The sequence below is a fragment of the Triturus cristatus genome, chromosome 11 (genome assembly GCF_964204655.1).
Source record: "Triturus cristatus chromosome 11, aTriCri1.1, whole genome shotgun sequence".
NCBI classification, from domain to species: Eukaryota; Metazoa; Chordata; class Amphibia; order Caudata; family Salamandridae; genus Triturus; species Triturus cristatus.
In genome coordinates this window covers 1,001,033,231-1,001,057,649 of record NC_140594.1, presented here as the reverse complement: position 1 = coordinate 1,001,057,649, position 24,419 = coordinate 1,001,033,231, and the positions used below count along the sequence as shown (strand labels likewise).

General features: G+C 43.5%; 1 protein-coding gene across 9 annotated transcripts in view; it reads right to left on the bottom strand.

Annotated features, from left to right (window-relative positions):
- Positions 1–24,419, bottom strand: part of LRRC34 (leucine rich repeat containing 34) — a 341,237-nt gene that overhangs the window by 87,692 nt on the left and 229,126 nt on the right. For all 9 annotated transcript variants that reach the window (XM_085633736.1, XM_085633737.1, XM_085633742.1 and 6 more), the window contains one exon: positions 1,904–2,017. In XM_085633736.1, coding sequence (XP_085489862.1) covers positions 1,904–2,017 — 114 coding nt within the window. The remainder of the gene's footprint in view (positions 1–1,903; positions 2,018–24,419) is intronic.

The window sequence follows — 24,419 nt, the reverse complement described above, 5'->3', positions numbered from 1 at the left end:
GATATGAATGTTACAAGGTTCTTTTCTAATCTGGTATTGTTTTATTGCAGACTTCCATAGCAGTTCCGAAGGAAGTTTGACAAGCCTTGCATCAGTGATTTCTCTCTCGCTCCCCCTTAACATTTTCCCCTTGGTGTGAGCTGCTGTGATTTCTCTTACAATCAGAAGTCATGGTCTCTCTGTGGAGGTGAATGAGATTAGCTTCATGGCACACTGAAAACTGGTAATGAAAATTTGTGAACTACTACACCAGAGTCCCACCTAAACACTTGGTATGGAGGCAGTATGGGTGACTTCTGAGTACAGCAATTTATGTTGTAGCGCAGAGTGGAATGGGTTTTGTCTGCTTCACCCCAGCAAGACGGAGCACTAAGGCATCACAGTCCCTTGAGAGGCCTAGGACAGTGATGGAAATCCATATTCATGGATAACTCTATTAGTAGTAGAGAGGTGCAGATTAGGGGTAAGTTGTGGCTTCCTGTCTACAGATTTTTTGTGGGGTGTAACATTATTGATACTAAGAGCAGTGGGTGTTCAAGCTAATGAACTGGGATTTCCATGCTAACTTTCCCAATAAACATATGGGAGAACTGAGACTTTTTCCCCACATCAGAGCAGACAGTAAAACCCAAAAACATTTTTTAGTGATTTATAATGCATGCAGTAGTGGCTTATGATTTTACATTGTATTCGAGCAGCTTTGATGGTGTCGTCAAAAGTATTAACCCAACAGTGTCTGTCTTCTCAATTAATGTCAGTTGTGGTTTGTAGCATATGGTGAAAGTCGAATGGCGCACTGAATAGATTATTGTCTATCATTCTTCTTACACAAATAAATTAAGATTTCATGGCCACCTAAAACTCTGAATGAAACTACTGGCCATCTGTTTGGTGGAGGATTAATCTCCAGATTCAGCGCTTCCTTCACAAATCGAAGGTATTTTCATTACTACCCAACTTAAATAAGCGAGTGACGCTACACACACCACACCATGATGAAGGATTTGTATAGAGTTGGGTGGTAACACAAATTGCTCCTTTTGTTTAGAAAAATGCTACAGAAAGAGAATAATGCATTTTTTCTAACATACTGTCCCTGTGATGAAGGAAATACCACTGCTAGAAATTCGTGAATTTTCTGTTTCCACCCATCTTTAAATCAGGCCATCCTATCTGAAACACTGAGTGGGAATCAGATGGGCCTCCACCTATCTCTTCTCTCTACTTCTGCTCAATATGTGACCACTTAATGCCTACATTAAGTACATGATACATGGTTCTAGGTCAATTAAGTGCAGAAAGTTCACTGTAGCAACATCTATTCCAGTGATTGCTCTGAGTCAAATGTTCGTCTGCCTCTGTGCATTAGGGCATGCAGTGCTGACTATGATTCAGTTGCTGACTTTTATTTCCGGGGTAAGCCACCACTCCTACCGCTGGTGCTGGAGTACCTTTAAACTGATATTTGATTAATCTGAGAGGTGATGTAGCGCATGTCCTTCATGACTCACATACAACTCCTTCTTATTATATTCCTATGAGCGTTTTTTCACTTGAACATGAACCGATAAGAGTATGTTCTGTAGGCAACCATGCCTTATTTCCAGTATCTAAGATATTTTACACTAATCCTTCTACAATGTTTTATAAAATGTATTTGGATGGATGTGATAACACAACAGTCAGAAGAGTCAAGTATGAAGTTTTCGTTGTCATTATCTCAACGGGGAGCAGGTCACTTATAGAAAATACCATTTTGTTGAATACTCCAACTTTAAATATTGAGGAAAAATATCCACACTTTTTCATTTTGTCTTTTTCAGGCAAAGCAGAATTGCGAAACCTAATTTTAAAAGAAAGATTCCTTTAAGACATTACTATCAGAGGTATTTAAAATCCTTACGGATCAGTTTCTGGATCCACTTGCAGCATTCCAGCCAAAAACGGATTCACTGGTTGGTTTAGATCTGCACATACTTCCAAATAGCGCTGCTTCAAAGCACTAGGCGGGGCGCCCCTCCAAAAAAAGAAAGAAACAGTGTATTATAATCAATTAATATATCTTTAAAACTTTTGGGAGCAGCAGATATTGCAGTTGAAAGTTAAAACAGAAATTACTGGCCCAAAGGACGCAAAGTTGGCAGACAGCAAATGGAGAGTTTCTAAAGATAATTTGTGGGAGTAACAGCATGCTTTAATCAAAGATAAGGGGCAATCTACAGCTTAGAATATAGGGGTGATGTTACTAGAGCTCTAACTTCCCTTCTTCAGCACCTCCTCTCTATCTTTGACAGCATCATTGTAACTGAAGACTCTACAAACCCACAACTACACATTAAATCACTGGATACCCGTAAGTTCAATAGCGGTTAAAAACTGTGATGCCCAAGACACATCTCTGACACATCCAAATAGGCAACACCTATTGGGATGCATTATGGATCATTACGAGCCACGCCGACTGATAGATTGGAACTGGAGCGTGCTTGCATGACATCTTCAAACCACGAACACTCTGACCCCACCAGATAGAGGGCATTGTTCCCGTTTTGAAATGGGCCTCGTCTCCAGCCAGAATCTTCTCTGGCGGCAGGAGGCACAAACCTGAGATGATCTCTAGGAGCATTCCAAATGATATGTAAACTCTGAGAAGTTATGAAGGTGGACTTTGGCTGGTTTAGGGATATTCACAGTCTGAACAGTGTTGCACACTAAATTGTGACTGGAGAGAGTATGAGTGATGAGGAAACCAAATTAAACAGTCTTCCATGTACGAGTAACAACAAAGCACCTGCAGACTCCGTTGAGTGGCACCACCTGAAGCATCTAAGTGGACACTCTGGGAGACACCTATGGAACAATGGTAAACAGTTCTACGGTGCTCTTGTGATTTTTATTTATACAATTGTGGAATTAAGCGTCCTGTTGATACCCAAAACACATCCAGTGTCCTGAATGTATTGCAGGCAATAGGTGTGAGCACATTACTACGTGAAACGAAAACCATTCGGATCACAAAGATCCTCCTGTCAGACCTCCATATTGCTTCTACACTTTAATATCGGACTAAAGTCCCTGGCACTTTTGAGTCAGGTATACCCACATTTATTAACGAAAGAGAAGATTTAGAACCTTCATCAGAAGATTGAGTCATTCTCTCAGACCAGTAGTACCAGTCAAGTTCTTTCCTGCTTGGGGGGAGGGTAGGGGGATGCGGGGGGGGGGGGGTTCTCCTTAAACCATAGGAGAGTTCAACACAACTTTTTTTAGAAGCTCTCAGATAAGAAATGGGAAAGCCTGTTCTTTCAATCTTGAAATAATTATCAGTATTTTGAAGACTGTCATGTACAGGCTTTACATACTTGGCCACACTGCAGACCTGAACGTGTACCCTACCCACCACGAAAATTAGGAATCTACTTTGAACCACTGTGCCCTGTTCCAGCTACACTATGCCAAGTAAGCCCAGATGCTTTTGAGCTTGGTTAGTCAGTTACAGTTTGAGTTTGTAAGCATGGCAAGCCAGGTGTCCATGTCTGGATATGCTGACTGTACATAGGGCCTGTCTTATGATTTTTACTGCCACATGCAAAAAATGCAAGTATATATTGCACCTTAGGACAATTAGCAACAATACATTAGGCAACTCTCATGTAGACGTTCTATTACGTGTACTGTAAGTGGATTTATGCAGCATAAATACTGCAAAATCAAGCACTGAATTGATATGTTACACTTTCTAGTTTATGTAATTGCCTGTCGTGTCACTACAAAGCTGTGAATATAAGGCCTCGCAAGTGTTTATATTCAAAGAATAATGCATCATTTTAAATGGGCGATACAGTGTCATCTTTGGACTTGAGGGTATTGCAAGTCACTGAGGTGTTCTGTGCCCATATAAAGGAATGAGAAAGAAAGCGAAGTTTCTTTATAAGGTCATAAACTTCAAGATGACTTGCAATTTCCATTTTACCCCTTCGCTGCCAGCCCCCCCCCCCCCCCCCCCCCCCCCACGCAAAGCAATTTTTTGGCTATTTGAGATAGTTTGTGCTTATACCCCAATAGCATTTTGTAAGGTATCTGTGACAAATTTGCGTCCTTTTTTTCCAACATCCTGCCGATTCTAAAGGTACCCAGGGTTTGTGGATTCCCCTGGAGGGGCCCGAGAAATAAGCCAAAATACACCTAAATTTGGTTTTGGGAGGAAAAATGGGAAAAAAGTGCTGCAGAAGAAAGCATCTGTATTTTTCTCTGCAAATGATATCAACAAAGGGCTTGTGGGACTAAAGTCATCATCTACTCAGCTTTCAGGAACAGTGAGACTTTTGTCAGAAAACCAAATTTTTATAAACAGTTATGGCATTTTACTGGGACATAGCCTATTTTTCCTATTTTTTGTGCTTTCAAACTCCTTCCAGTGTGTGGTAGAAATGGTATAAAACCAATAATGGATCCCAGAATGCTATACATTTCTGTAAACGTAGACAACATTTTGAATCCAGCAAGGGGTCATTTGTGTAAATCCTTCAAGGTTTTCCTACAGAAAATAACAGATAAAATAAAAACAATTTTAAACTGGGTTGAAAAAAACAGCCATTTGTGCCTACATTTTCTACTGTAACTTTTTCTAACTATGGCAGATTTTTTAAAGCAATATACTGTTACGTACACTGGACCCTTCTAGTTGCAGGGACATATAGAGCTTGTAGGTTCACCACGAACCCGAGGTACTCAGAGCCAGTTATTGAGCTGCACCTTGCAATGGTTTTTCATTGTGCACCAGGTATACAGCAATTCATTTGGTAAAATATAAAGAGTGAAAATAAGTTTCACAGAAACCTATGCATTTCTGAAATGGGAACAAGATCTGAAGTTTAGAAGCAGTGGTTATTTGTGCATCTCTGAATTTGTGGGTACCTATACTAGCATGTGAATTAGAGGGCATTTTATTTACACACTATCTTACATCTGGAAGGCAGAATTCATAGAGATAAATTGCAATAACACTTGTTCTACTATTCTGTGTTCCCCTAATTCTCCTGATAAAAATGGTACCTCAATTGTGTGGGTAGGCCCAGTGCCGGCAACAGGAAATGGCCCAGAACGCAACATGGACACATCACATTTTTCCACTGAAAACGGAACCTTTTTTTCCTTTTGCTTAGCTGTGGGTTTTGGGCCCTAGCTCAGGCAGCAGCTAAAGAAACATAGCAAACCTGTACATTTTTTAAAACTAAACACCCAGGAGAATCCAGGTTGGGGTGACTTGAGTGGTTCACACCAGGTTCAGTTGCCCAGAATCCCTTGCAAACCTCAGAATTTGTCTAAAAAAACAAATGTTCCATTTATGTCAGTGATGGGAAGCTCGGAAATCTTAGGGGAGCCACAAACATCAACCCACCCAGCATTCTCCCCAGTCTCCCGATACAAATGGTACCTCACTTGTGTGGGTAGGCCTAGTGCCCACAACAGGAAACGGGCCAAAACGCAACGTGGACACATCACATATTTCACTGGAAACTGACCATTTTTTTGCAATGTGCTTAACTGTGGATTTTGGGCCCCTGCTCAGCTGGCACCTAAATGAACCTAGCAAACATGTATATTTATGAAAACTTGACACCCAGGGGAATCCAGGATCGGGTGACGTGTGTGGCTCTCACTAGGGTCTGTTACCCTAAATCCCTTGCAAACTTTGTAAAGAAAAACACATTTTCCTCACATTTCAGTGTTGGAAAGTTCTGAAATCTGCGGGTAGCCACAAACCTCCACCCATCCAGCATTCCTCCAAGTCTCCCGATAAAAATGGCACCTCACTTGTGTGAGTAGGCCTAGTGCCCACAACAGGAACCAACCCAAAATGTAAAGTGAACATATCACATTTTTCCACTGAAAACCGCCCCCTTTTATGCAACATGCCCAGATGTTGATTTTGGGCCCTAGCTCAGCCGGCACCTAGCGAAACATAGCAAACCTGTAGATTTTTTAAAACTAGACACCCAGGGAAATCCAGGATGAGGTGACTTGTGTGGCTCTCACCATGGTCTGCTACCAAGAATCATTTGCAAACCTCAAACTTTGTTAAACAAAACACATTTTCCTCACATTTCTGCGATGGAATGTTTTGCAATCTGCAGGGAGCCACAAAACTCCACCCACCCAGAAATCCCGCAAGTCTCCCGATAAAAATGGTACCTCACTTGTCTAGGTAGGCCTAGTGCCCGCGACAGGAACTGGCCCAAATTGTAACGTGGACACATCACATTTTTCCACTGAAAATTGACCCTTTTTGCAACGGGCCTAGCTGTGGATTTTGAGCCCTAGCTCAGTCTACACCGAGGGAATCCTGTACATTCTGGAAAACTAGACACCCAGGTGAATCCAGGATGGGGTTGCTTGTGTAGCTCTCACCAGGGTCTGTTACCCAGAATCCCTTGCAAACCTCAAACTTTGTAAAACAAAACACATTTTCCTCACATTTCTGTGATGGACAGTTCTGGAATCTGAGGGGAGCCACAAACTTCCACCCACCCAGCATTCCCCCAAGTCTCCTGATAAAAATGGAACCTCACTTGCGTGGATTGGCCTATTGCTCGTGACAGGAAACAGCTCAAAACGTATTGTGAAGACATCAAGATTAGCATACCTGCCCTCTTTTACAATGGATAAACCTGTGTTTTTATTCCCGGGCTCAGCGGCCATGTAGGGAAAACTACAAAACCCAGATATTTCTGAAACCTAGTCACCCGGCGAAGTCCAGGGAGGTATGGCTTTTTTGGATCCCTCAACGTTTTCCTTACCCAGAATCCCGTCTTAACCTCCAATTTAGCTAAAAGAAAAATCCAATTTACCTCATATTTCGTTGTGGGGAAAGTTGTGGGATCACCGGCACACATTTCCTACCACCCAGCATTCTCCCATTTCTCCCGATAAAAATGCTACCTCACTTGTGTGGGTGGGCCAAGTGCCTGCAACATTTAAGGGCCCAAAACCTATTGAGGAGGCATCAACATTATCGATCACAAAACGACCTGGTTTTGCAAGGGGGTCACATGCGTTTCTGGTCCTGGACTTGGCTGTCATCTAGGTAAGCATTCCAAACCCAGAAATGTCTGAAAACTGGATACCCTGGGGAGTCCAGGGCGGTATGGCTTGCGTGGATCCTCCAATGTTTTCTTACCCAGTGAGGCATGCCTGGGCCTACCTGCGCCCATCAGAGTTCGGAGGAGGCTAGGCCACCACTCTTTGCTCAGGGACTAGGATATTGGATCATATGTGCTACCCCAGTTTTCACCCCAGCTAACAGCCCTTTACATCCTTCACTGCTTTAAGATGGAGTCACGAACACTCGTCACCGGGGGAAGCTACCAATTGAACCCAGCCAAAGTAGAGGTATTTGATTTTTCTTCACCATCGTACCTTTTGCTCAGCTGTTTTTATTGTAGCACCCCCATCTCGCTGAACATTTAGACCCCTTTTTTTCATTACATCAATACCTAAAACATGTATTTGGTATTATGCTCTAAATCACAATGAGTGAACTCAAAACTCAAGCATGCGCCCCAACAGTCATCACCACAACCACCATGGATGCATTCCTGACACGATGCATTCCTGACACGTGCAGTACATATCAGTGTTGGCAGAACGCCGCCTCTCACTCTCCTCTCAAACCTCACCCCACACATTCTCACCAGGAGGGCGTCCGTTCAGTCTCACTAATTTAGACATGGGACCAGGAGCTCTAACTGAATTGAATGAAGGGAGGGAGAATTGTGAACAGGCTAATTTACCTCTGAGATTTCTAAACTGCCCGGCCCACCTGCAAGTGATTCCTCTGGAGCCAGAAGTTATGGTGGTCACTCCTAGCGAACAGGGTGTGGAGGGTAAACGAAAGAGACAGGAACCAAATCCAAGCGCCCATGGGTCACTAACAGTCAGTCATCTAAAAAGAAAGACTCCTCAAGGAGGGGAAAGGAAAAGATGGGCATCATGCTGGATCTCTTCACAAAACAGTAACTGTTGCTCTGGACACAAGGCTGAAACCTATTTTGGAGTGTCTCGCTACTATAGAGCTGGAGCTTAAGTGGCTGACCAAGTGGGGCTCCATAAAGGTGACAGTACTGTCTTCCATACACTGACTGTTGCCCCTGCTGCACCCATATCAACATCGGGAGCAGTATCAGGGGAGATGTAGTGCATTCAAGATGGACTTAGATATATTTCCGCTCGCCCCCTTTCGCAGAATCCCTTGCAGGGCCACTCTGCTGGAGGAGACTTTGGAGCTAACAAACCTCCCATGAATCCTGGTGGCTGCATCAACTTTAATCTCTTGATGCCTGGCCCTCTAAAGCCAAGAGGGCCACCGGCATCCTTGAGAGGCCCACATGGTGGGAGGCAAGGACCTTAAATGAGGAACCCAGGAATGAGACAAATGATATCCGACCTCATATTCCACCGAAGTGTGCCTTGTACATCATTGTGCTGGAAAATGTCCCCAAACCTGAACATTCAAAGCCCGAATCACATGCCTTCATAGCAAAAAAGGTATCACATTGGATGTGAAAATATTCTGGATGGTCCTGTGATCTTTCAAAATATATTATTACCACCTGGAGGGTCTCCTGGGTTGGCCCACTGCCCAAAAATTCACAAGGTGACTGTGTGTTTATCAATCTATTACACTCTCTCTGCCACACTGCTACCTCCTTGGAGGTCATTAGAACCCTCTCGCTGGGCTTCTTTTAGCCTCTCACGGACCAAAGGCTACTGGACAAGGACAGTAACAATCCTCAGTGGGGTATTGCATGGAGCAAATTGTTATGGCATTGCCCCCACTCCAATTTTCCCTTTACTCTCTCTAAAAGGTTTGACGTTTTGTTCCCACTGGAGCACTTGGACTGACTACCATATATGGTAATCCCAGCTGAGGAAACATATAACCGCTTAAAATCCACAGTATCCAATCAACAAGTTACTAATGATTCCTCTGTGTAGGTTGGGTCTCTGGGCCTAATTTCATGGAATGTGGGAGGCTTGCGCACCAAGCAGGGGGCCCTATAGTGGTTGAATGTAGCGTGCCCCATGCAAATGAGGGGATCCCTTTGCCTCTGCGCCCGCTCCGTATTACCGACATGGGAGCAGAGGCAAAGAAGCCTTCAGGCAGCGCGCTGACTTAAAAGGTGGTGCGCTGTCAGTGCACACCCTGATGGCAGCCCTCTGGCGGGGGGAAGGGGGTCCCACGGACTGCCCAGACATCCTCTTGCGGGCAGGTGCAGTCACTGACTGCACCCGCCTGCACGGTGGTCTCTAAACCCCTTCAAACGTGCAGGCGGGTTGCCGCCTGCACTGTGAAAACACAGATTGGCTGTGAAGGAGCTGCTCCGTTTTTCACCCTAATGTGAGTTCGCGACTGCCCTGGTGGCAGCATATTCATTGTAATAGGGCTCATTTTCATTGCTTACGCCTGGCGCAAACAATGAATATGGGCTTAATGTGTAATGTGACCCCAGATGTGATGGGATAGTAAATATTTCCTTGGAACTACCTGTATGTCCGGCACTTTATTTTCAGATAATTGTAAATGAGAGACAGAAGTTTCTGCTTTGTCTCAAAACCATAAATTTTCTGTTAGCTTTCCCCGTAAAAGGGACATGGTTTTCAACCCTCCTACGTTGTCATTGTGAAGCCCCAGCAGAACAAAGCACCATGCACTTTTTGCCATTTTGAACATTTTATATTGCACATTGAAGGCTGTTCACTTACCCAGTATTAAGAGCATAAGAAACTAGATCTTATGTAGCTGTTTTTGCCCATTGGCACTGTTTAAGAAACAAAATTGTTATCCATGCTGTTTCAAATTACATTTTAGGTGAATTTAATATACGATCCAAATACTGAGTGCTCACTCCATATATTGATGTTTCTACATTTGATTTGAGTGATTTCAACAAACACAATCTCTTTTTATTATGTATCAGGTTGTATTTATCTCTCTGCTGTGATCTTTATGGCTCGGTCGGGCCGAATAAAGTATTTTGATTGATTGACTACTCATTTCAGGAAAACAGTTCAGAAGAGATGAAAAGTTAGAATTTGTTTTTATTGTTTAGACATAAGTTGTAACTCAGCAACATAACATTCCTTTCGCACACTGTCTGCTGGCAGCAGAAATTTTAAAATCAGAACTCAAATGTAATAAATTATTACAGGTGAGTAACTACCAAATTTTCTCATTACAGGCGGCTAGTGATAACACACTTGGACTGTGATAAGACAATTAAAGACCGTCTCTTTAGTAGTAGTAAAGTTTATTGTATTAATCGATGAATACAATAACATTATACAACATCACACATAGCAATAATAACTTTCTAAAATGGTACAATTCTACAATTATAACTTACAGGCGGCCAAATTCAGTGCATTAAAAAACTCTGAGCATAAATTCGTATTTATATTCCAACTGCAATGTTAGTTTGCATTGAATTAATTCATACATCGTCGATATAATCTTAACAATTATAAAGATGGATGAGTAGGCTTTTCCAGTTTCAACCATTACCAGCACTGGCCATGTTATACCATTGGCCAAAAACATTTACAGCCTTCCTTCAGTCTTACTTGGTCTTCTGCCTTTTCCCCCAATCAAATAAAGTGCTAATGTCCTGAAATGTACAAAGATGCATATGAGTTCACAGATTTTATGCAACAGATAATTTGTCCTGAGAGGGAAATCGAATACCTAATTAGATGATAAGTTTTAGTTTTTTCTCTTTAGGTACACAAGTAAAGATCATAAAATCATACAGCTAGTGCTTTGCAGGCCTGATCTAAATTTTTTTTTTTATTCTTATTTTTTCATTTTTAAATAAGGAGCGCAAGTATTTTTTCCCTTATAAACAACAGTTTAGGGCAGATACATATGATATGCATAAGGCATTCAACTGCAGAGCCACAGAGATAACAGGCTGTTTTTCCTTTGAGTTCCATGTCCCTTCAAACTCCCAAATCTGAAAATATAACAATCTAAACCTTATAAATGACTTTTTAACATAGCCAAGCAGGTTTAGCCCTAAGTAGTCTTGGCTCTGTACAGTGTAGTTGTCGAATATTAAGTCAATATGCTTGAATTTAACAAGTTGTGTCAAGTCTGAATCCCACTGTTCAATAGTAAAAGTATCACGGATAAGGGTTTCCGGGGTGAAAGATTAATTTGTCCCCGTGGCTGCGGATCGGGTACATCATAAGATTCGAAACCCGCCAGTAAGGTGTGCAATTCCCTAGCCTTGTATATAGATTTAGCCAATTCTTTGTATATTATGTTTTAGTGAAGTTGCATCAGCTTTTGCACATTCACTGATGTAATTCACAGTGCTTCTGTAGTGGAGTGATATCAAGGATTTTAGGCCCAATTCCAATCTTATAATGTTATTTTTGTACCTCCTATCTTTGGAGGAATACCCTGATCTGACTTTAACAACACGGTTAGGTCAGCGATGTACAAGGAAAATAATAGAGGGGTGAGGATACATCCTTGTCTAAGGCCATTCTCAGTGCAAAATTTAGAAGACAGGTTATTGTCAGTTGATAGCTTTAACTGGAGCCATGTTCCGGAAAGCAATTCATTAATAAAGTTCAGAAGGTTAAGATCTATTTCCCATGATGTAAGCTTGTTCCACAGCCTTTGCTGGTTCACTTTGTCAAAAATCACGAAATAATCCACAAGTAGAGTCAATGTTGGAATATTATCAACTGTTAAACATCCTGAGTGGAATCCTGTTTGTGATGATGGAATTAATGATTTTTCTTCTGCCCAAATTTATTTTGGAGATATTTGGCAAACAGTTTCCCTTCAAAGTCTAGGAGAGCTATTAATCTATAGCTGGTTGGGTCTTGTTTTTGTTCTCGTTTATATATTGGATGCACAATCGCCCTTTCCGGGAATATGGAACATTCCCAGACTTAATTACATGCGAGAAAAGCTGTTCTAACAATGAGCTCCAAAAGGTTACATTTATCTTGGCCAGATCTATAGGTATACCATTTGGTCCAGCTTCTTTGGACGAGCAAGAACTTTTGATTAACTTTGACATTTCTTCCTTTGTGATATCTGAATTTTTTCCAAGTTCTTTTGCTGGTGCATAGGAGCAGGTGATTACTGATTTGAACAGGAACTTAAAATGATTTTCCCATTTATCACTTGGGATAAACAGATCATTTTGCTACTTTTACGAGGTTGTGCCATATCCCACCAAGGGCCAATATTCTTGTTCATTTCGTGATGAAATGGCATGGAACAGTTTTGTATAAGTGTTATCTTCACTGTTCTGATTCATCTGTGTGTTTCTGATATTGAATTCCCTCTTTAGGTTTTGCAGGCTGAAGTCATGATCCTTAGACACAGGAAGTTTTAGGGTGTGTCTCACCAACTTACAATATACTCTCTTAGATTTGATTATTCGCTGAGCATTAGATGAAATAAAGGTGTATGGTCGTGGTTTTTGTAACCCTGTCATCAAAACTGATAGTATGCACTCTAATATGATTTTGCAGATGTTCATACAATCTTTACCTCCTTTCAGTTGCACAAGATCTTTTTTAGTAGATGATGTCAAGGCTCCGCCCAGGTTAGACGCTTTGTTGTTGAACACGCTGTTCCAGATGAGCTTCTTTCCGTTAACAGCAATCATTCGGTCACTGTTTGCTGTTACCTGGGCCTTCCACCAATCATATTTGATGTTAACGACTTACCTTTGAGGATCACGATCCCTCTCAGGCCTTTGAATGATAGCATACTTTTTGCATAGGTTGAAATATGAATAATGAACAAATGTGTAGTCTATGATGGTGGAGACCACGGGTCCTCGATAAGTTGGTGCAGCTGGTTGATCCTCTGCCAAACTTCCATTTAGTGCTCTATATCCGAATCTGACAGAAAGTTATACGCAAGTCTGGTTTGGACATTGGAACCCTTTCCTTTTACCTTTAATAGCATTTTTGAATGAGGAATATTGTGACTCAGGTCTGGCTCCTCGATAGCTGTGAGCTGGCTCGCTAATGGTAGTAACATTTGGTTAAAGTCACCCGTTATAATTAAAAATTATTGGCCATATCTTTCCATTATTTGCTCCAGCTCATCTAGCATTTTATTGTCCCTACAATTATTTTTTACAAGATGAGGGGGAAAGTAGATATTTATAATCAGCAGTTTATTAGCAGATTGATTTGTGAATAGGACTGCCAATATATAATCTGAGGATGTTTTTTATTTTTACTCTTGTCACGCAGACTTTATTACTATTTCATATCATCGGTCCTCCACTTGATCTTCCAAAAGCATTCCTTTTTGCTTTAATTTCGTGCGTTGTGTAGTTTGAGATTATTAAAGTTGATGATTGCCAGGTCTCTTGGAGACAGGCTACACAGTGTTCTTGAATGAAATTAGACAATTTTACCCCTGCTTTTTTCAACTGTCGCTCGTAACCTGAGATATTCCAGGATATAATGGAAAATTCATTGTAGCATGCTTACCTTACTTCCTGCTCATTAGGAGTACTGTCTAGCAGGCTGTGGTTTGTGAATTATTCATGAGTTCACTGGCCATACAACTATTCGCCCATTAGGGTGTTCCCTCGCCGTGATTTGTAATTTTTCAAATTTTATTGTTGCCTCGGCCTTTATAAAATAGTCTGATTGTTGATGTTAAGTAGTGGAACTCTGGATGCCTTTATGAGGTTCCTAACATAGTGGATATTTTATTTTGTACAGTTGCGTGCCTGTGATTCCCCTGTCTTCTAGGTTTTCTTTTAAGGCCAATATTCTTTGTACCATGTTTTGTGAAGCCCATGTTATTCTGGTGGTCTCAAAATCTGCGTTTGTTTTATGGCAGAGAAAAAATTGAACAGTTAACAGCGATTGTGAGTCAAGGTCTTTCAAATCCTCAAAGGAACTTAATAACTTCAATTAATTTGACAATTTAATATGTGGTGAGAACCTTCAGATTTATATAAAGGTGTAAGGTCAATTGTATGTTTCTCTTCACTAACAAATGGTTCATTGTAGGATTTCTTTTAATGTACTGACTTGAGCCTCCCTTTACCGCTGTTTGTAACTGCTCTCTGTTTGATTGTTGTAAATACATGTTGCTCCCGATTTAAAACAGCTTACGAGGAGTTTTTTGCTTCTTCAACTGCACGCACAATACTTGAGTTAACCAAAACCGGAGAATTAGGGTGATTATCTTCTAATGTTTTTGCTAGCACATAATCTGTTTGAGTAGCTCAGAATCATTACTCAATGATGTAGACAATTTGTCCTTGGTTTGAATATGTTTGCTAATAATCGTAGGCCATGAATTGTGATTCCTAGTATGCAATTATTCACTATACATTGGTTGTGGTATTGTTATTGCTGCACTGAAGGTGGGTGGCATGTGATATTGGTCAGATCAGAAAATATAATTGAGGACTTGCCGTCCACACTAGATGTCATTTTTGGCACAGGATTTAGGTGCTTTCGTACAACTGCTACAACTAGGGTGTCCTTATATCGTTCTTCATTGGAGTATTGTTCTGTTTGGCATTTGATTTATTACGTTAGTCTTTGCTGACTCATCAATGATTGTAAAGCAATGTTGGTCATTGGTACTACATGAGTTTGTTTTCTTTGTCGATTTATTAAATATGAGAAAATGTTCTGTTACTTCTGGAAGGAATGCACCTGAATTTATTTGCTTGGTGCCTGTATTCCTCTTCAATTTGTTTTTTTTTTGAGCCGTCTCGTGCTTAGATAAGGGGCAAAGCATTCTTAATGTTCTGATAATTCCTCATGAGCTTGTTCTTCATTGGAATTATCTGTTATCGTTTCCCCGGTACTGTCAAACACGTCAGGCTAGAATTTCTCTTTTTAGGAATATTGTGACTTAAGTTGCTTATCTCATTATTTGTCTCTCTACTTTCATTGATCTTCTCCATAGTTGGAGATGATGAGTGATTCTTTGCATTATCCGTTATGATTTTTTTCATTTTTTGGGAAGATGTTGTAGTGAGCCAATAATATCATCCAGCCGCTTGAGATTTTTTGAGGTAGTTGTTGATTCACTCATGTTCAACTATCATATACAAAAAGATAGGTACGGAGGAATCGATATCTTATTTTTATTTATCATAGGGAACAATCAATTACCCTATCATCAGTGCAAAATTCAATAAGAATACATTGTCAAAATTAATTCAAAACACACCTATGCCATGGAACCGATTAACATAAATCATTATGAAATTGTAAGCACAAAGACATATGAAAATACATGTATATAAACATAAACAACACAGACAATTATAAACTGAACTCTACGTTGCCATTACCCACATTTTTTGATGACTAGTGTTCACGCACTTAATCTGGGTGATACACTCAGAGGTAGTCTTCTAAGCACATGAGGTATAACACCTCTATGCCCTTTACTCTATTGTGTTTTAATAGAGACTCCTCTACAAAGAATTGTCGATGCGGACGCGTTTCAACCTTCAATTTCTTCTTCGCTTCCTCAGGACAATGGCAATGGAACTCTCTAAATAAATCCATAAAATATACGTATATTAACATACACATCTATCCCATTAATTGTACAGAGCATGCTGGGTCTCTATTCTGCTACAGAAGAATAGTGCACCGCAAGGCCAACCAAAAAGGTGAAAGAACGATAATAATAATAAAAATGTAGACCCAATCTGTGTTAAGGAAACAGTGAGGAGCTTGTGAAAAAAGAAGAAATGGCTACCATTCTGTCTGCCAGCGTGCCTCAGAAATGCAAAACGCAATGCGTGCACCCATAAAAACCATACTTAGAAAACCAGAATTTGTGAATGTCCAAAAGGCATCGCAAACCACTCACATATCGAATATCGTGTGTCGGTAACGATTTACGCAACCATCTTCCTTAAAGGAGACACTCCCTGAATCCAAGAACCAAGGGTCGAGCCTCAACCCGAGGTACAATCACCTATAAATGATAAACAATGCGAGCTGATATAAAAAACTCTCCTCCGCTATGTTCAACAGCAATACTTTTGAATTTTCTTTCATCAATGCCAGTTCTGCTGCAATTTGTTTGAGATAGGTGATCTGCTCTGTAAGTAGGTACGATTGATTTGTTAGAATATCTGACATTTGTGACAGTGTGTTGCTAATTGCCCATATCGAGGTCAACACAGTAAACGGCGGACGAGTTTCTTCATCATCTGAAGGTTTGGAGTCTTGTCTTTATTCGGGAATTGAGCACTTTGTCCTACTCAAGGATGCAATCTTAGGCCAGAATTGTTTTGTGGGCTGTTATACTGTATGCTTGACTCATACAAAAAGGAGTTAGGTGAGTTGACTAAATGATCCAATTCCAGCAATTGGTCAGATGTGATTGAGACACTAAAACAGTCATGTGAGGTTTTCTACTTAGCCAGATTCTGGCTCCTTGTCGATACCACAATCTCCTATTCTATTAGTCTCCTCGCATCCATATATTGAGTCTGTTTCCGAATTAAGCTCTGTAGCGGCATTGTTTGCAGCAGCTGTGTTTTCTTGATATACTAGATGTCCATTTTCCTCTTCAACCACTCTAAATAAAATAGACAGGGGAGATCTCACAGACCTGGCTGAAGTACGAAAATTCTCCGAGCTGACATTGATATCTTGGGTGGTCTGTGTAACTTGTCTGTCTTGTGTAACTTGAGGTAATGCAGTGTGTGCCAAAGATAAGCTCAGACAAGTTTCTCTTTCTGAATTATCACTGTCATCAGGGATTGGGCCTGCCGAAATATCCTTCCTTCTGAAACAGTCTTTGATCGTCTGCTGCTTTGTGTGCAATAACTCCGATGAAACACATGCTAATTCTCTCGGCATATCCTTTACATTACGTCAAGTATTGAGTCCCCTCTACGGCTTCTCTCCTTTTTTGTAGCTGTACAGTCTTGTTCAGGAGTCTTTGAACTTGATTCCCCTGTTATGCCTGGGTTAAACCTTTTAGCTAAATTGTCTTTTAATCTCCTTGATTTTTTTAAGGCTTTGGAGCTCAAGTTGTGTGTATGTTGAACCAAAATGTTAGATGGGCGGGTTTTCATTCTCCAGTTATTCCAGCATAGCGTGCCACTGATCGACAAGGTTAGCAACTGTAAGGGTTTGGTGATGTGGGGCTGACACATGTGGCCTACAGAAAACTTTCACCGCCAACCTGGCCCCTTGGTCTCTTGGCCCCTTGACTCCTAAGCCTCTGCTTAAATCAGTTCATTCCTTTATACACCCTTTACACATCCCTTTTTGCACTCCTTACCCTGCAACTGCTTGAGCTTGAGTGGCCAGAGATTTAGAAACCAGATGGTGGTAATAAAGTAAAAGCAGAAGTCCACAGGGTGTCACTTCACTTCCATACTTCAGAAGGGGAACTGCATTCAGGACCGACAAAATGAAGCCAAGGCAAGCCCGTCCAGCCCAGCAGTTCTCAACTAATTCCTTTATATCTGCCAGGAAAACTCAGGAGCAAAAGGCAAGTACAACCGCAGAGACAAGAAATGTATGCTCGACAGCCAGCACCTGACAAACATTGATGATTGGCAATGATGAATGCAAAACGACAACTGGCAGCTGAATGGGCAGGTCCGACAGGCAATGCAATGCACGTAATGCAAGAACTGTGTGGTTATGCAGCTGCCACGATAATTTATGACAAGCGTTTGACTCATGTATATCCAACAGCTTGTTGAGGAAGCAATGATGCCAGCATTGGCACTGATCGCAGCAATGTGCGGGAAGTGAGAGCGGGGCAGGTGCGGTGCATTCCGAATGCACAAGCCACACCGGCCTAATGCCGGCCACCTCCGCCTACTACAACCTCACCTGAGCAGTTGTGTACCACCATGGTACCGTAATGATATAGGGCGTGGAGCACGGAGCCAATCTGCCCCTAGCTCACAGCTCCCAGCCCTCAGCCTCGGCACATCCGGCCACGACAAGTACGGTGCAGCCTCTCTCATCTCCGGCTCACATCTGCACATGCACCTGCATACTTCGCTTCCTACTTTCTATCACTTAGACAGTCTTTTTAGGAAGACTGTGCACTTCCGTGGATTAAAAACTATTATTTAAATGGCATACAAGGAATACGTATATATCTGCTATGCAATGACCATACAGAAATTTGGAAATATACTGCCTTGTGGTGATGATTTTAATGCACAGATAAGAGTGAGTAATGCTTATGGATGAAAGCCATATATATGTTTTAATGGCATCACTAGTAAGGCAGTCACCCCATTAAATGCTTTGGCATTTACTTTCAGAAACAGGCACTCTGACAAAGCTGTCATAAAATAGTTTCTCAACCCACCCCACTCTAACAAGGGCAATATCTCGGTGTGCCCAGTGTCAAGAAGTGACAGAATTATGTTTGCTGAATCTTTTTCCGAGGTGTTGGAACAACTAACGACCACTGGGTGGTAACCTTAGTAGGTGTATATCTTTCTAACTGCCTCAAAATGCCTTGGGTAGTATTGCACTTCAAAATGGTAACCAATATTACCATTGTTCACTTGACTCACCGGACTGGTCGAGCACTGAAGGCTTCCTAATGCATGAGGTTGTATAGGTTTGGGTCCAGGTATTGTATAGCACAGTATCAGGTCAGTGGCAGAGGTCAGCTCTTTGGTCACTGATGCATTCATAATGATATGTAGATAATAGAGTGGTGGGTCAAAGTTCAACACATTCAGCTTGGGCAGTGCTACTGAATGTATAGCACACTGGCGCAACACAAGGGGGGAATGAGGGGCTATCTGTCACTAGAACACAGGATAGTGACCTGAGTGAAACTGAAGATAATACAGTTGTCTTTTCCTGTGGGGCTGGGCGTTTGACTTTTACTATTTCAGGAAGTGCAGGGTCCCATATAAGTCATACAAATTTTCTCAGGAACAATATCTACATTGAGCCCACATTTTGGTAAAAAGCACAGTATTTGAGAACTTGCCCCTGAAGGGATGGGTATGGTCGGAAAGGAACAGAAGAACAAGTTACTTACCTTCGGTAACGCTTTTTCTGGTGGATACAGTATCTGCCTGTGGATTCCTCACCTTGTGAATATCCCCTGTGCCAGCATTCCACTGAACTTTTCTTCCCCAGCACTCCACGTCGACGTGGGCGACGTCATAATGCATCAGCTCCGCTCGCGACTCCGTATGACGTCACCGGAGCCATAAGAGGCCCACGTCGGCGTGATGACGTCAGTTCCACCCATTTTTTCCGTGCCTTCGAGGCGAACAGGTGGACCAACGACAGACTCAAAGTATACACAGTATACAATATACGAACACATATGCATAGTAAACAAAGGAAAGGAATGCTAAATAAACAAGCATTTCCTACAAATGTACAAGAAAGTGTAAAAAACATATCAACAAGACCTATTTCATGGTATACAAAGGTGGACAATGGGGAGGCGGGTGGGCCAGTGAGGAATCCACAGGCAGATACTGTATCCAGCAGAAAAAGCGTTACCAAAGGTAAGTAACTTGTTCTTCTGATGGATACATCTGCCAGTGGATTCCTCACCTTGTGAATAGATTCCCACAGCAGTTCCCACTCCCGGAGGAGGGTAGTCTTGCAACACAGAGCGCGCGAAGTGGCCCTCCCTCCTCATCTCCGAGTCCAAGCAATAATGCTTTCCGAAAGTATGGAGGGAGGCCCAAGTCGCGGCTTTACAAACATCTGCCACAGGAACACCCCGGGCCAAAGCAGATGTAGACGATTTCGCTCTAGTCGAATGAGCTCTAATACCCTCAGGAGGGGTCTTACCAGCCAGGGCGTAGCAGATCTTGATGGCAAGGATAATCCATCTCGACAAAGTGCGCTTGTGCACTGCTCTTCCTTTTGAATGACCAACATAGCCAATGAAGAGTTGATCATCTAGACGAAAGTCTTTAGTCCTGTCCAGATAAAAACTCACAGCCCTCTTTGGATCCAGGCGATGGAGTCTTTCCTCCTCCTTGGAGGGATGAGGAGGTGGATAAAAAACAGGGAGAGTAATAGACTGCCCCAAATGAAACGGAGTAACAACTTTTGACAGGAAACCAGCCCTGGTCCTGAGAACCATCCTTTCAGCATGTAATGTAAGAAAAGGGGGTTTAGAACTAAGAGCTTGAAGCTCACTCACCCTCCTTGCCGAGGTTATGGCTACAAGAAAGACCACCTTAAAGGACAACAGCCTCAAAGGACAGCTATGTAGAGGCTCAAATGGGGACCCCATCAGAAAGGTTAAAACAAGATTAAGGTCCCACTGTGGCATTACAAAAGGAGTGGGAGGAAACATGTTTGTAAGGCCCTTGATAAACCTCAGAACAACCGGAGATTTAAATAGTGACGGTTGATCAGGAAGGCATAGAAAAGCCGATAAGGCAGATAAATAGCCCTTAACCGTGGCTACAGCACAACCCTGCTGAGTCAAGGAAAGAGCAAACTGGAGCACATTAGAAAGATGGGCTTTTAAAGGGTCAATGGACCTCTCTCCACACCATTTTACAAATTTAGACCACCTATAGGAGTAAATGGACTTGGTGGAGTGTCGCCTGGCCGATAAAATAACATCCACCACATCAGGTGGGAGAGAGACGGAACTCAGGTTGCCCCGTTCAATCTCCAGGCATGAAGGTGTAAGCTCTGGAGGTGGGGGTTTTGAACCTGCCCCTCCGACTGCGAGAGGAGGTCTGCCCTCAGAGGGAGATGGAGCGGAGGGCACAAGGAGAGGTGGAGAAGATCTGTGTACCACACCCTTCTTGGCCAATCCGGGGCGATCAATATGACTTGGGCCTGGTCTTGGCGAATCTTCCTCAGAACCCGAGGAATCAAGGGTATGGGAGGAAACGCGTAAAGGACTTGCGAGCCCCAACTCAACTGAAACGCGTCCCCCAACGCTCCCTGCATCGGATACTGGAGACTGCAGAATGACGGGCAGTGAGCGTTCTCGACAGTGGCAAACAGGTCCACCCGAGGTGTCCCCCACGTCCGCAAGACGTGACGAACCACCTCCGGATGGAGCCTCCACTCGTGATCGGCGGAGAACTGCCGACTGAGACTGTCTGCACGTACGTTCAACACCCCGGCCAGATGATTTGCCATCAGACAAATCTGATGGTCCTGAGCCCAGGACCATAGACGTAAGATCTCTCTGCATAGACAAAGAGACCCCACTCCTCCCTGCTTGTTGACATACCACATCGCGGTAGTGTTGTCTGTCAGGACTTGAATCGACTGACCGCGAAGGGAAGGGAGGAAGGCCTTGAGCGCCAAACGTATCGCCCGCAATTCCAGAAGGTTGATGTGTGTAATGATCGCGGATGTTCTGCAGGAGCGTCCGGAACGTTGGAGAAAAGTCCACAGTCGTCCCCCACGCGCCTCCGACTCTATCAAACTCTAGAGTACGAAGGACCCGCTGGGGAAAACAGGGAAACAAAACAAGGATAGGTGGGGAAAACAGGCAGGTCTTGACGGATGATTCTGGCAGGCGAAATAGCAGGAAGGTGATGGTTCTTGACAGGAAGGAATGATAGGGCCCCTCAGCTGTAACACAAAGGTAGGTATATGAATATTAGTACAGCACTACCCTGGAGCTTTCTTCACTTCATTCCCCCCAGACACCTACCGAAGTTAACGCCAGCCTCCTGGATTATGGTCTGCAGTAATAGGTAGGAATAACTCTGCACGACCCACTTATGATCGATTCCCAGAGGAGAACTCAGTTTCACTATATGTAAGTCACCTTACAGGCTGAGAACAACAAAGACAGGGTTCATAAATGATGGAAGGATACGATTCCCCATATGCCTATATGATGTGTAGGAAGAACAAGTACTGTGAATCTTATGTAGGAAGGTGGCAAACCTAATCCACTGCTCACTGGTCCTCGCAATAATCACCCTCGGATGCCTGATGCGTGTTCAAGAGAACATAGGGTAGGGACAAGTAGTGGATGCGCCAAAGAGGCCACTGATACTTGAACTGGGGTAAGAACACAAAGTATGACTCCAACCAAATCACTAAACTTGGAGTCGCCTTAACAGCAGGCGTAAGCACAACACAATACAAGCCTGACTCTGGAATTAGCAGGCTGACATATAACACGACACAACTCAAGCCTGAACTGCAGGATTTGGAATTAGCAGGCTTACATATAACACAACACAACTCTAGCCTGAACTGCAGGATTTGGAATTGGCAGGCTTACATATAACACAACACAACTCTAGCCAGAGAGGTGGATTCTGGAGAGAGATATCAAAAGGAACAGTGCAGGCGATGTGGACTCACCAACCGTCAGCCAACCTCAATCTCAGAGGTATAGAGAGACGAGTGACTGGCGAACCCCGCACTGCTAAGTAACACTTAGACCTTACTTGGCAAGGCGCAACACGCTCGGCCGCTCAGATGGAAGAAGCGCCAACACGCTCGGCTGCTCGGATGGAAGGAGCGCCTCTACGCTTCACCAAGGGGAATAGCAATAACAACCCCGGAGCCGGGACTCGTCCGCTACGACGCGTACGCGGCTTCTCACTGGAAAACAGGAAGTACGTTTAACCGGAAGTCGGGCAACAACTATCAAGACGGAACTGGGGCTCAGTGCTAAAACGCGAAGCGGCGTTTGCACGCCCTTCGCCGTTTAAATACACCCTGCACCCAGGGGCCGGACCGCGGGGCATGACAATGTGAAGCAACCTTTCCTCTGGAGACCAAAGACCCTTGATCTCCAGATCCCCCAGATGAGCACCCCACCCTAAGGTGGAGGCATCCGTTATCACCGTGGCCACCGATGGAGTCAGATGGAAGGGCTTTCCTTGAGATAGATTGCCCTCCACGCTCCACCAAGATAGATCCGCTGCAGCTTCTCTGGAGACCTTGATCGACTCCCTGAGATCTCCGTTGTGCTGATACCACTGCTTGCGGAGGCACCACTGAAGCGCCCTCATGTGCCAGCGTGCATGGTTGACCAACAGAATGCAGGAAGCGAACAGACCGAGCAGGCGAAGGACCTTCAGAACTGGAACAACCGCTCCATTGTGGAATAAAGGGACCATCTCCTGAATGTCGAGAATTCTTTGTGGAGGAGGAAATGCTCGACACACAGTAGTGTCCAGTACCGCCTCTATGAACAGGTTACGTTGAGAGGGCACCAGGTGAGATTTGGGCACATTGATTGAAAAACCCAAGTCGAATAACAGCTGAGATGTTACCTGCAGATGACGCTGCACCATCTCCGGGGACTCTGCCTTCAGAAGCCAGTCGTCCAGGTAGGGGAAAACTGGAATCCCCGACCTCCTGAAATGAGCAGCCACCACTGCCATCACCTTTGTGAAGACTCGAGGTGCGGTGGTAAGACCAAACGAGAGGACCGCAAACTGGTAGTGTTGCGACCCAACCGTAAAACGGAGATACTTCCTGTGCGACTTCAGGATTGGGACATGAAAGTATGCGTCCTGCAAGTCGAGCGACACCATCCAGTCTCCTTGCTGCAACGCTTGAAGAACCTGCGCAAGGGTCAGCATCTTGAATTTCTCCTGTTTCAGGTAAAAGTTCAAGATTCTGAGGTCCAGTATCAGACGCAATCTGCCGTCCTTTTTGGGAATCAGGAAATACCGGGAGTAGCATCCCTGACCCCTTTCCTGCTCCGGAACCACCTCTATTGCACCCTTTTGAAGCAAAGCTAGAACCTCTTTCTGCAGGAGAAGCAGATGGTCCTCCGAGCTGTAATCTTGGCAAGGAGGGTAAGGGGGAGGAAACTCCCGAAAGGGAAGGGCGTACCCAGACTCTACGAGGTTCAAAACCCAAAGGTCTGTCGTAACAGATTTCCAACCCCGCAGAAAGTAGGACACCCGACCCCCCACAGGTCTTACATGATCCGGGATGGGGTATCTAGGGCTGCTTCCCTGAAGCCTCATTGGGAGCAGAGGAGGAGGAAGAAGAAGAGGGGTTGCGTCCAGAACCTCTCTGACCCCTTTGTCTCCCTCTATAGGATCTATAGAGGGGATTCTGCTGTTGCTGCTGCTGCTGTTGCTGCTGAGGCTGTCGGAAGGAGCGAAAGGATGATCTTCCAAATCCTCTAAACTTCTTAAAACCAGAACCCTTAGCAGGAGCTTGCAGACCCAAAGACTTAGCTGATAACCTGCTGTCTTTAAATCTTTGTAGAGCAGAGTCTGCCTTCTCTCCAAACAACCTCTGCCCATCAAACGGCAAATCCACTAAAGTGGCCTGAACATCCGCGGAGAAACCCGACGAACGAAGCCATGCCTGCCTTCTTGTGGCTATGGATGAGCCCATTATCCTCGCCACCGAATCTGCCGTATCCAGCCCTCATTGGATTACCTGTATGGCAGCGGCCTGAG